Source organism: Rhodamnia argentea, chromosome 10 (assembly GCF_020921035.1).
Source record: "Rhodamnia argentea isolate NSW1041297 chromosome 10, ASM2092103v1, whole genome shotgun sequence".
Taxonomy (NCBI): Eukaryota; Viridiplantae; Streptophyta; class Magnoliopsida; order Myrtales; family Myrtaceae; genus Rhodamnia; species Rhodamnia argentea.
This window is the reverse complement of record NC_063159.1, coordinates 5,705,533-5,718,702: the sequence shown is the minus strand read 5'-3', so window position 1 is coordinate 5,718,702 and position 13,170 is coordinate 5,705,533. Positions and strand designations below refer to the sequence as shown.

Below are 13,170 nucleotides of genomic sequence, written 5' to 3'. Positions count from 1 at the left end.
GACTTCTGGAAGTTGATGCTGTTATCTTTTCTGGCAGTTACAATTTCGGCGATCTTGTATACTTTACATGTTTATCGCGTCCGCAAGCATCTCATTCATTTTGAAAAGATCGCTCTCCTGGGCAGTTTGTTGATGAGACCTTCTTCAGATGCTGGTCGGAGCTGAAGCGCGGGAGCTTCTGTTATATAGTTTGTGCTGTTTGAGGATTTTCTCCAAGAACCTTATTAGAGCTGGATCGCAGGCAACAATCCTCTGTAAATATAGCAATTTCAGCTGTCCTAATAAATTTAAATAGGATTGAGAGATGAAAACTGGGACTCTGTTTCAGTATGTGTTAGCAACATGAAGATGCTGCTTCTACATTTGCAAAATCCTCATGGTCATTCAACTTCTTGTGTCATCTCCTTCTGCAAAGAGACAGTTTCGCATGTGTGTTTGATTTGGTTTATGAAAAGTCAGATAGAATCTCTTCATCATAGTCGGAGAACTGGAGAGAGAGTGACCACATGTTAACATGTCTTCGTCGTACAATTTTACCTATTGAAACACCCAAAACTGGAATACAGAGGCAAGCCGTACAGCACTCCTTTGACGAAACCATCAGAATTTACAAGACATGATTAAACACCGTGCATGTAAAGAATGAAGGTATAACAACAGCACAAACAATGGACATGTGAGCAGAACGAACTCAAAACTAAATGTAGGATTGGGACGAGAGTTTGTATCCGGATATAAGCGCGGACAAAGCCAATGCGAGGAAGGCAAAGAAGGCCATGCTTATCGAAGCTGCTAAGCAGTCTGTAAACAGATTATCCACATTATCTCTCATCCTGTTGGTCATGGGCACTGCTGTAGATGCTGCCGATATCAGGAGGTATGCCACAACCTAATCCAACCCAAGATAATTGAATCCCAGTCAATACATCAAAACAATATCATCACACAGATTGATATAGACAGTCTCCATAGAGAGGTGGACATGTGGACATGTGAATTGTGAGACCGTTGTCAAGGCTGAAAGTGCAATAATCGAATTATATGAGGAGGCAAAATGATCAAGATGAAAAATAAAGAATGCACGATCCCCTATTCCAGTATCATGTAGAAACTGCCAGGTTGAAGACCAAGCTATCAGATGAGATCATGGTTTAAGATTGAAATGCTCTACTGAGAACATATGGCCAAGCTCTCGATCTTTTTTCATCAACGCCATCCCAGCTACTCTGGCAAGTGATTGCTATAACCCAGAACAAAAGGTCTAAATTCTTTTTCCAATTGAGGACCATACAAAGAGTACGTTTTCTGCAGGCAAAATGATTGGGATACCCAATGATTAAGACAGAACTTGGAAACTCCATGTGATCTGTTCTTGTCTTGTTGTCCAACGAACATGGGTCTCGCTTTTACAAATGGAATTGGGTCCCCTGTTCTCGAATACCAGCAATGATGCAACTAGGGCTGAATTGAAAACTTTTGAACAGAAGAAAGGGACTTTGTCACCTTGACTTGGAAAAGGATAGAAAGTTAGCCCCACAAGGGCACACGAAGAGTCAATAGCATAACGACGAGTAATCGATGAATTTCAAAATGATTCTTCTGTCCATATCGAAAACTTCGTTACCCAAATCTTTCATCTAATTTTCGCAAGCTTTCGGATGCTTAAATGGCAAAAATGTTCTGTTCCTCTTCACTCTATGAACATTTCAGAATATCTGTCATTCCGAGTAAAGCATGAGCTTTTAATAGGACACTGTTCAGGAAAATAACCTGGGATGAAAGGAGGAGCCTTTGTCTTTGCCATGTTCAGACAACAGAGAAAGTAGATGTCTTGAACACGAAATAAAAGCGCAACAGAGACAGATTACCCACCTGGTCGCCGAAGAAGTCGATCAGAGCCGAAGTCTGGCGCTGAAACAGCTCCTGCCCGGTAGAAATCTGGTGAACGTGCCGCAATGCTTGCGCTCCGGTGTACAGTGTAGCCAGGATCGATATCGCCAACAGATACCTGTGCGCAAATCTCCAGTTTAATCATAAAATTTCTGAATCCAGTGAAAAAAGTGCACTGCAACCCTAAAATTTCTGTACGGAGTGCAGTCCTAAATTCTTTTCAATTGATGATTCAAACGCTGCAACTTCTTTGAATGATTGTGATACAACAGAAACGATTGATCGCCAATATAAGAATTCATTTCCACTTCTAGGATTTAGGACCGGTGCGCTCGACAGAACACCAAATCCTCCACATCCCAAAATCAATCGAGACAGAGAGCGAGACATCGGACTCGAACCTGAACTCCTCGTACTTGTCGAAGTCCTTCCAGTCGCCGTGCTTGTTGCTGGCCATGATTATGAACGCGAGCAGCGAGAACAGCAAGGCCAGACCCCGGAGGACCAGGGACCCCTTCCGGATCAGATCGTCCCTCCTCCCCCGCCTCACGATCGCAGAAACCCCCAGCCCCGACCCCGCCGGAGCCCGGCTCTCGACGTCCGGGGCCGGCGGGGCGGACGGCGGCGACTGGACGGGCTTCTGCGGCTTCTCGCCGTCTTCGGTGCCCGACATCGCGGCTCTCGGTTTCACCCGATTTGCTTCCCGATCGGCCTCGCGAGGATGGAATCGAATCTTTGAATGCGTGAAGTGCGCGCGAGACGCTTCTGCGTGCGAATCTCTGTTGTGTGGAAGGAAGAAGACGAAGAAGTTGAGAGTGGTTTCTTCGCCTACGCGAATGAAGAAGCGCCTTCCTTCTGACAGCTCAGTTTTGCTATTCTTTAGCGTGCGGGTGTTATCATGTACAGCCGAGTACACTGAGATTCGAAAGTCTAGAACCAATAGAACGCGGACAGCTCATTGGGAAGATTCCAAGGGGGCGTCTGATTGGCCATCTTGAGATGGTTGGGAGGTTGTCGGGAGCAGGTGATTGCTGGGGCAACCCCATGCGGACCAACTAACATCAGTTTGGATCAAAGTGACATTACTTTTCAAGAATTATCCTAGACTTTTAATTAATTAATATATTAATTAATTGATTGATATGATTAACTAATTAATTATATTGACTCTTAAGAAATAATGACGTGTAATCATGATCAATTGGTAATCGTGGTATTAAATCGAGGGGGAAGACGACCGATTTATGCCCGATCGCGATTGCTCCTCCATCCACGCCGGATTGGGAAGTGATCCGGCAAGCACGATCATCGGTGCTCTCGAGGTTCTATCTACGGACCGTTCACATGCTGATGAGATTGTAGCAAAGATGCTTACCGATGTCGAACCTTGTGTGGTTAAAGATGATGCTGAGCGACTAGGGCTCGAATTAAATTTGTTACAGATATATCAATTTAAAATTTTTCATAGTATTAATCTTTTTTTAATGATGGAAATTTGTTTTTGCAAAATAGACCGCTCTGCAAGCATAAACAGAGTTCGACACAAGAGAAGTTATTTATCCTTTATTTGTGGATTAAAATTATATGCTCTCTCATGCCGATGGTATAGAAAGGCGTTTCTATAAATTCTCTTTTCACATTATCAAAGTATCCTACAATTACTAAAAAATTATGGCTTCGTCTGTTTCACGAAATATGAATTATTTATAAAATATTTTTCTAAATTATATAAATTGAAATAATTATACAATAAAACTCGTCGTCACTTGAAATAATTTGACAATAAGAAATCAAAATTATCCAAAAAATCATAAACATATTGTACGACGGCCAATTCAATTTTAAACTTTTGAATTATGTCGATTTAGTTTTAAATCTTTCAATTGTGTCAATTCATTTCTAAATATTTTTGATGATTTGTTAATATAATCCAAAACATTTTGACGATTTGCTATTTAGTCATTCTGACTAAATTTGACCTAAAATCGATAACGTTGCGAGCCGTTTGTCCTATATGGCATGACCGGTTGATGCCGAAATGGACATTTTAAAATTTTTAATTTTATGAAAAAATTTCTTTCTTATTTTTCTTTTTGTCTTTTCTTTTTTTTTTTTTCCGCCTTTTCCCTCCACCGACCATCATCGGTCCCAAGCCAAGGTGCCCATCGCTTGGGCAGGTTGCCCTTGCCGAATCGAGAGAGGGCGACCTTCACTTGAGGCCAACAACCTCTGTTGGCCATCGATGAGGCTCGGCGGAGGGATAAATGGAAAAAAAAAACCATAAAATTAAAAATTGTTAGGCTATCACGTCAACAATTTTTGGCCAAAATCGGCCGGAAGGACTGAATTGGTAAATCGTTAAAAGTTTTGGACTAAATTGACAAATCGTCAAAAGTTCTAGGACTAAATTGACATAATTAAAATATGTATGACTGTTTTGACTCCCCTATGATATGTTTAGAATTTTTCGGGGCAATTGTCCGCAATAATAAAACAGGCCAATTAAGGAATCTTCCAAATGGGAATTTTTATAGGGGCAGGCCAGTCATCAACACGTACTTTTATTTCGTCTTGATCCCGACGTTGTCTAATTCGACCATGTGCCCTTCCACGATTGAATTCTCAACACAAGATAATCCAGTGAAAATGATAGTTACTTATAAGTTTGATCTATCTTTCTTCCCAAAACTTAAGGCTATAAAAAATAAATAAATTAAAAATAAAAATAAAAAGTATTCATAACATTAGTATTACTCAAGATTCCACCTAACGTGTACGTAACGTGTACGTCTGGCCCTTACACACGAAACATAAGAAATCGAATTAATCCTGTCGAGCAAACGATCAACTAATGAAACAATTATGCGAGATAATCAGAAAGTGTTAACTCTTGAGTTGTCCCAATGTTCATATCTTCTAATGCAGGGAGTTCTACCACAAAAAGCTCATCCAATTGCAAGTTTTGATTAGGGGGGAAAAATCAGTAAACTTCGTGCTTGTAGGTTATGGAGAACATTCCGACTCGATGGCGAAAAAAGGGAGATCGATGAAATCCATTCAGCTGAATCACGTAATATTAGGTTACTTTGTTTAAAACGAAGATAGATATGTGGGAGATTAGTGCCAAATCTAGGAACTCTAGGAAATCCATCGATTTTTTAACTATTGTGCCCCGGACAATTCGTATGGTTTGCTTTCCTAAAACCAAAGTACAGCCATTCCTAGTCTCACATAACATCTTATCAGCATCAAGATAAAATCAGCTTCCTGTCATGAATCAATTGAGCCATCTTTCCTCCGAAATGCGAATTCTATTGTCTTCGACCCTTCCCGACATGCTAGGGTTGAGGAAGCAACCATCTCTAGCTTTCCAAGCGAAGTAGATTGTGCCCTTCCCAGCCAAGCTTTATCAGAGTTTCAGGAAAAGACTTGGCCTTCGGGGTTCTGCAGAATCGTTGGGAGCTCGACCTCCCGGCCACCGGTGAATCGAGAATAACCATGAGTTGGTAACGAGGATTGCCGTACGATTTGGAGAAGCAAGCAATCGAAGAACAAATGTTGCCCGGATTCAGGTGCAAACTAGTTCCATCAAGAGAACACCACTTCTTAATTTTCTGCATTGTTTGCTATCTATTCAAAACAGAAGCCCGTTTAGTGAATCCAAATTTGCCGCTCAACTCTCCGCCCTTTTATCTTGAACGAAACCCCAAGGTTCTGAAGAAGGTCACTCCATCAGGAACACCAGAACAAGGCTTGAGAGTTCAAGCAACCCTATGTAAACCCAGCTTGCATTAGAAGTCTCCCAAGACTTTTGAGCGCACAGTCCCGGTTGACTTTCGTTTCTAGTAAGTCAGTTGTCAAAAACATCAGATATTACTATTTTAGGTAATTATTTTATGCATACATTTATGTCTAAGGCTACATTTGATAGACAGGATAAAAGGCAAAATAAGATGAATTTTATCTATTATTGTCCAAGACAAAATGAAATCGCATATAAAAGAGATATAACTCGGATGAAAACATCTCATGTGGAGATGGGATAAAGGTGGATAAGGGTTTTTTCATACCATAGTATTATTCTAAAAATCCCTACCCTCTCCTTCTCCATCTCATCCCTAACTCTAGTTCGCGTTGAAGTTTCATGTTACTCTCTTACTCTTTGATTCACGTCGAAGCACTTGGGAAAATATTGTGTACGAAGGGAACAACTGGAATAAGAGGCGTGATAATACTCTCTTTAATGAATTATTTTCCCCACAATATTGATGATGGTTACCAACAAAATTCCTTCCAGATACAACAGAGTCTCAACCGAGAATATTAGATAGCAATTCTAATATTTCTCCAAGAACTCTCAAAGGGAAATAATTTTCTAATATTTCTCTAAGAACTCTCAAAGAGAAACAATTAGAAAAGAAGACTATATCTCTTTGAAAAGAAACGAAAATCTAGAAGTTAAAGTAAGAATATTGAATAGAATCTCAACATATAATAGCGAAAAGAAGACAACTTAAAATTAATTAAAGTTCAAAGAATTAATTAAATCAACTATTTTTTTGAGACATGAAAGGTTGTGTTTGGTTCGGAATAATCGCGCATCCGTAGCGTAGTATAGTGGGGTATAATCCGCTCATCTTTATTATTCATTTGAAAGATTAGAATAGTCTTTAACTAATAAAGTATCTTGCATTCTTCCATCTTTCATGCGTGAGATAAGGAAAAGGCACTTTTTGTTTGTTTTACAAGCAAACTTTCAACATGAACTTCTACTTGTGAAATGCCTCCCTTCAAATCAAAGAGCAAAGACTTTTTTGTTCGTAAGCACTAAGCGAGATGCCTTGTGTACGAAGCTTCACCGCGCCACCTGCAGCAATTCCTACCACCTAATCTCCCAACATGCTCAAGAACCGAGAGCCATCCATGAGCTAGACGGCTGAAGGGAGCTTGCCTAGACCTCCGGATTCACTTTTTTGTGAGTAAATACTGAGCCGAAAGGGCTAGACTTATTTATTGAATATCGAGAATCCAATCTACATATGGAGTAGGCAAAAGGCTCGGGGCTAGCGAGGGAGTCCTGGCCTTAGATGGACAAGACAAAGGCCAATTTAGGGGTTGATTGACTTAACCGAATTAAGGAAAGCGTGGTTTTCCCATGAGCTTTCTCTAAGGTAGCTAGAATGTCAAGGCTCATTCTCCTCAATAACTCTCTAGTACAAGTCAAAGCTTAATAAAAATAACAAGAGAGTCGAAGCACTAAAGTTTTGGGAATGGATTGATTGTTGCCAGTTGTCTCCTTGTTATGCATTTACAATTCTTTTAGCAGTGAATCGTGATAGATTCTTATCATTTTCGTTGATACATTTATACTGATGTTAGTGGTGGTCGATTCTAGGGTAGCTTGGTTCTCACACTAAGCCGAGAACCTGACTAGACAGGGCTGGTTGCTAGTTCGTGGAATCAAAACTGACCCTGTCCACCTAGGACGTTCGGTTCCCGAGTTGGACCAAGATCGGCTGTGTACAATTTTTTTTTTTTTTGTTTCCTTGGGTTTTTTTTCTTGGTCGAAGTTTCCTTGGTTGACAATGAAGAATTCCTCAAGGAACTACAGTAAAAATTGTGATGGTGTTAGTGCTCAAAGCAATGAGCAGACGAATTATCTTTTCGATCTGGCATAATTTAACGTAGTTTGTACTGGCCATCAATTATTAACTGCCACTGCCTGCTTAGAACTCGTGTGTGGCCATGACACGAGGTATTGGATTGTGTGTTCTCTGCTTGTATCTTGGTGCTCATGTCTGATGGATACATTAAAATGAGTAGATTCCGTGTTCTCTGCCGAGAGAGATGAAGGGTAAAACGTGAGGGAGATGTAGCATGGAGAGTTTGAGCCCTAAATTTTATTTTGGGGCAAATGGCCCGGTTCCGCTTATTCCACATTTTGTGAACAGAAAACGGGCTAATTCGGTTCAGTCAGATCCAATTCTCAGGTTAGACCAGGGTCACCCCTAATTGATATGATGACATTTTTACCAAACAATGTATGATAGGATATCCAAACATTCTCTTTTATTATTGCAATTCACCATATAGTGGATAGAATAGAGCAAAAGATTTATATTTCGTAACGACCTCATATGGATAACTACCGAAAAAGTAGTAAATTCATTGGACATATGTCAATTCAATCATAAACTTTTTAATTTGGTCAATTTAATTTTAAACCTTTTGACAATTTTCAATTTAGTCCTTCGGACCAATTTTGGACCAAAAATCGCTAATTCAAGTGCTGGCCATCCCGAGTAGCAGGGCTGGCGCTGACGTAGATAATTTCTGTAATTTTTTCTAAAATAAATGAATGTTTATAAATTTTATGATTTTTTCTTTTCTTTTCTTTTTTCCTATTGTGTCCAGTGAGGATTATCGAAGCGGTGGGGGAGGATCGCGTTGGCAACACGGCCCTCATCCAGATCGAGCGAGGGCTTGCAGGCCCTCACCTAGTGGCCAACGAGAGCTGCCGCTTATTGTCGAGGCCCCGACAACCCTCACAAACCACAATGAAAAAAAAGAATATTTGAAAAATTGAGAAAATTAAAAAAAAAATCATAATTCTGTCATTATCAGCGTCGATTGTGTCACATAAGATGGCTAATGTGGCAAATCGTTGAAAATTTTAGGACTTAATCGGTCAAATAAAAAAATTTAAAATTGAATTGATATTCATAAAATGAATTTATAATTTTTTGGTAATTTCTTCCGGTCTCATATGTAGCATCAATTTCTTAGACGAGAGTGGTACTACTTTCCATTTAGATGACAAATCTAATTCATAAGACAGTTTTTTTACCTGTCAGGCCACCACAATGAATGGGCCGACCTATGAGATAGCATAAGGACCTACGCACGTTTTTGGTAATTTTGTCATAATGTTGCCTTGTCCACGCCTAGCTAAGTCAATGTGGGACTTGGTGTTGAAATTGTTTCCATGTGAAGTAACCATCAACACATCTATAGTGTGAGACTAATATCTTAAAAAATTCTCTAACTTCAACTCTTATACCAATTCTACCTTTTATCTCGTAAAATAATATCTAATTTTAAGTGCGGTTCCAATTATATCCTAAACCTTTTTTGGTCTCATAAAAAATCCTCGACTTTAGATCAACTCCCGGTTCTACTATAAACTTTTTGGCTCATAAAAAGCCATCAACTTTAAGTCCAATACTAATTATACCCTAAACATTTCTTTGTCTCGTAAAAAAATCTCAAATTTAAGTCCAGTTTTGATTTTACTTTAATTTATTTTGTCTCATAAAAGATCATTAACTTTTACTTGAGTCCAAAATTTGCCCATTTACCATCCGTCAAAATCACCCGTAGTGATTTTGAACTCGGTCTTAAGAATGTTCCATCTCTCGCAGCTGGAGAGCTCGTGCTATGGACTCTCGAAATAGCTCTTGCTTAGGAGTTCTCCATTTCCCGGTTGTCAATGATAAACTTTGGATGGAGTATCAATGGAGGCAGATTTGTAACTCAAGTAAAAGTTTGTGATTTTATGAGATTGAAAAAGGTTTAGGGTGAAATTGAGACCGAAACGAAAAAATTAGGGCAAGATCTAAAGTTGATAATTTTTTATAAGATTAAAAAAGGTTATGGTAGAATTGGGACATAACCTAAAATTGGAGGCCTTTCATGGGATAAAAAAAGTTTATGGTAGAATTTGAACTGAATCTAAAATTGAATTCTTTTTTATGAGACCAAAGGTAAATTTTGAGACAATTGCTAAAGTTTGAGGTTCTTTAGAGCATTAGGCCCAATAATCTGGCGTTCTTTTTATCATCTCGAATTTACACCACGACTAGCAAAAAAGAAATGTAACTTAGTCGAATGCCCTCTCATCGATATTCAATGTGCGAAATCATACGTACAAGTCCAAATCTTACGGATAATCCCTAGTTGAGGAGAAATTTCTCTAACTAATCTTTTCATCGGTGAATTACAACCGTGGAAGTGACCCGCATTTACCGTTACTTAAATTTACATTAAGGCGACGTCTTTTTGACTTGTGACCCACCTGCCAATTAGAGGCACGATCGGATAAAAATCACATGCCCCTATGTTTTTCTCAAAGCTCATGAAACACCGAGCAAAACTTCTTCTTTCCCCCTTAGAAGAAACAAGCATATTCAAAACAGGGTCGCATTGACAGGGTCAGGGCAAAATAAGGTGAAATGGATCGGATTCGGATCGCTTAACATTAGGATTTCTGTGACATGCGTAACATTACTCAAATCAGGCCGTCCAAATGAAAATAAACTGCCTGATTTGAACCACGTTTGAGATTCAAAATTTTTCAAATCTCAAAAAAATTTTCGCCCACATTTTTTCTCTTCCTTTCAACACACGACGCAGCTCAAATCAAGCTGTTCATTTTCATTTGAACGGCCTGATTTGAGTAATGTCACGCATGTCACGGAAATCCTAATGTTAGGCGATCCAAATCCAGATCGGATCCCCTAACATTGCCAATTCAATATTAAGGGTGATATTGATTAAACCGGGCCGTCCATTTTGATTTAGACGGCTCGATTTGATCAATGTCATCTCTGACAATATTAGGGGATTTGGATCCAAAATAGGGTGTCACATCAAAGATGGCCGTTGAGTCCGGCTATTGGCGCGGCTGCATCTGTGGACGTGAACCTGCGCAATAAAGGTCAGAGATCCAAGAGAATTGTCCCTCAAATCAAGTAGTAATAATTAAATATTGTTATGATCATTACTATTATTACTGCCACGTCTACCGAAATACCTGGATAGGGATGTGAGCAAGGTCACTTGCATTCAAAGTCAAGTGTACTTAATTAGGGTATTCTCTTCTTTTTCTTTTCATTTGGGTTGACGATTCATATTGGTTGGATCCACGGTAAGTGCGATGGTGACCGGAAGGTATTAGATTCTACGTTCATCTCGCGCTTTTTTAATGCGGTGCCTTTCCTTTTCAACTCGATCAGATTTAGCCGATATTCCCATTTGTGATCTCTAGGTATTAGCAAGATTTCATGAATAATAACAAATAATAATAATGTGATCTCAATTGATTGAATCAAAGAGGTGTACTAGAATCTAAGTAACATCGACACCGACATGCGTTAGGCGACACAACACGACACGACACGACACGCCGACACTTCATTTCTCAAAAAATAAATAATTTTGAGACATTATGACACGTTGTATATTAAATGTACATTTTTTATATACAAGATAAATTATTGTGCAAATATGAAAATATTGAGTTTCTTCTTCTTCGACTTCCTGATTTATTGAAAGTGTTTAAAATTAACTCTGTGCGTATCGAAATGATATGTTGGGATGTTAGATTCGAGTGTCGCCGACTTTTCCGGAGCGTTGATCACATGTCAATTGTATGTCGGAGAGTGTCAGACACGACATGAAACGGCACAAAGGCCGTCGGAGAGTATCGGTGCTTCTTAGACTAGAATGCTTAAAAGAAAATTGACCGAGAGGAAATATTTTATCGATTCATCAAAAGGCTCGCATATATTAGAAAATCATCTGTAATTTATTTATTTTTTAAGGAGTTTCTCCAAGCTGACCCTCTGATTTCTATTCAAAGTGCCCTAAATTTAAGCGTTGAGTTCAAACAAACTGTCTACTCATTTTTTTTTTACTTGCAATATATGTACATGTATGTATATGTGTATGTATATCTACATATCCTTTTTTTTTATGTTATTTATTGTTTTGAAAGAAATCCCTTACAAAGAATCTTACATATTTTTTTTTTTTTAGATAATTGCCAAAAAAAGTCCTAAGCCTATTGCAATTATTTCAATTTAGCACTTCTTCCGGTCAATTTTGGCTGGAAATCGTTGACGTGGCATGGTCGACTCTAACGTGATAATTTGTAAATAATTTTTGAATTATTTATTTATTTATTCCCTTTCCTTCTACCTCATCCACACCTCTGTTCGGCTAGAGGTGTGGCCTCGGGAGGGGTGGCGAGGTCGACCTCGCCGGTGGGTGGGCGATTTGATGAGGGGTTGGGCGAGGCCACACCTCTAGTCGGTTGGAGGTGTCATCGATTAAAGGTGTGGCTGAGGGAGGAGAGAAGGGGAAAAAAGAAAAAAAAATAATTTAGAAAACATTATAAAAATTATTTAAAAATTATCACGTCAAGACCGATCTTATAAAGCCGGTGATTTTCAGTTAAAATTGACCGATATGGCTTAATTGTTACGGATGCAAAATGTTTAGGATTTAATTAGTATAAACATAAAAAATTTAGTACTAAATTGGCAACAAAATGATTTAGGATTAAATCAGGATAATTATAATAGGTTTATGATTTTTTTTTTAAATAATTTTCGCCAAATTTTTAAAGAGGAGAAGCAGAATGCCTTCTGTTGCTGTGATTCAATCAACGAGGACAATCTTTTAAAACTGCCCAATCAAATATTTCCAGAATCGTGAAAAGTAGAGATAGGGCCGATTGTCCCATCTGACACCGACTCAAAACTTTCTGCAACTTTCATTATCTGATCATGATCACGGGTCGCGGGATGTCGATGAGGATGACCCCCCACCCCCGGTTCGGTTCACGGTCTTCAGACACGATCGTGACCGCAAGATTCCAACCGGAAATTCTTCTTGCTTGTTCGAGAACCAGAGGAAGAGCACACCTACTCCGAAAGGGAAAACAGAGACAAAAGAAGAAAAAGAAGAGAAGAGAATATAATAGAATAGAACAGAACAGAAGAGAGAGAAAGCGAGTGGACCCCATAATAATAATAATAATAATAATAATAATAATAATAATAAAGACAAAAAAAATCTATGAATTTTAATTTAACGTGTAATGTGATATATGAACTTTAAATTTATTTAATGTGGTCTATGAACTTTTAGCAAAAAATGTAATGTGATCGCCGAATTTTTAATTGTTCAATGCAACTTTTGAATTTTTTATGCACGTTCAATTTAATCTCTAAACTATATAAAAATGATCAATGTTGTCCTTTTATTATTATTAGATAGTTTTAAAGTTTAAGAATTACATTAAGCAAATATAAAGTTCGGCGACTATATTACATATTAAGTCAAAATTTAGTTACTGTGCTAGTATTTTTCCAATTCCTAGATTGCCCCCAAAAAGAGAAAGTGAGTGGACCCCATTATCTTAATAATAGTCATTTTCCTCTCTCCTTCCATTTTGGGACGATGCCGCACCGAAATAATAATAAAAATAGCAACAAT

At 38.5% G+C, this 13,170-nt stretch overlaps 2 protein-coding genes across 4 annotated transcripts in view; one reads left to right on the top strand and one right to left on the bottom strand.

The window, feature by feature from the left end:
* LOC115731682 (solute carrier family 40 member 2-like) overlaps positions 1 to 362 on the top strand; it is a 29,538-nt gene extending 29,176 nt beyond the window's left edge. For all 3 annotated transcript variants that reach the window (XM_048286022.1, XM_030662366.2, XM_048286023.1), the window contains exon 8: positions 1 to 362. In XM_048286022.1, coding sequence (XP_048141979.1) covers positions 1 to 165 — 165 coding nt within the window. In that variant the 3' untranslated portion in view covers positions 166 to 362.
* Positions 363 to 558: 196 nt separating this feature from the next.
* LOC115749301 (CASP-like protein 4B1) lies at positions 559 to 2,731 on the bottom strand. Its single transcript, XM_030686047.2, has 3 exons — positions 2,292 to 2,731; positions 1,873 to 2,008; positions 559 to 889 (listed from the first exon to the last, which is right to left on the bottom strand). The coding sequence occupies exons 1-3, from the start codon at positions 2,561 to 2,563 to the stop codon at positions 698 to 700; spliced, it is 600 nt and encodes a 199-aa protein (XP_030541907.2). The 5' UTR covers positions 2,564 to 2,731; the 3' UTR covers positions 559 to 697.
* Positions 2,732 to 13,170: the final 10,439 nt, after the last annotated feature.

Coding starts and splice junctions, on each gene's coding strand:
- LOC115749301 (XM_030686047.2), bottom strand. CDS start 2,563: ATGTCGGGCACCGAAGACGGCGAGAAGCCGCAGAAGCCCGTCCAGTCG. Junction 2,009..2,291: donor GACAAGTACGAGGAGTTCAG/GTTCGAGTCCGA, acceptor ATTTGCGCACAG/GTATCTGTTGGCGATATCGA. Junction 890..1,872: donor TCGACTTCTTCGGCGACCAG/GTGGGTAATCTG, acceptor GGGTTGGATTAG/GTTGTGGCATACCTCCTGAT.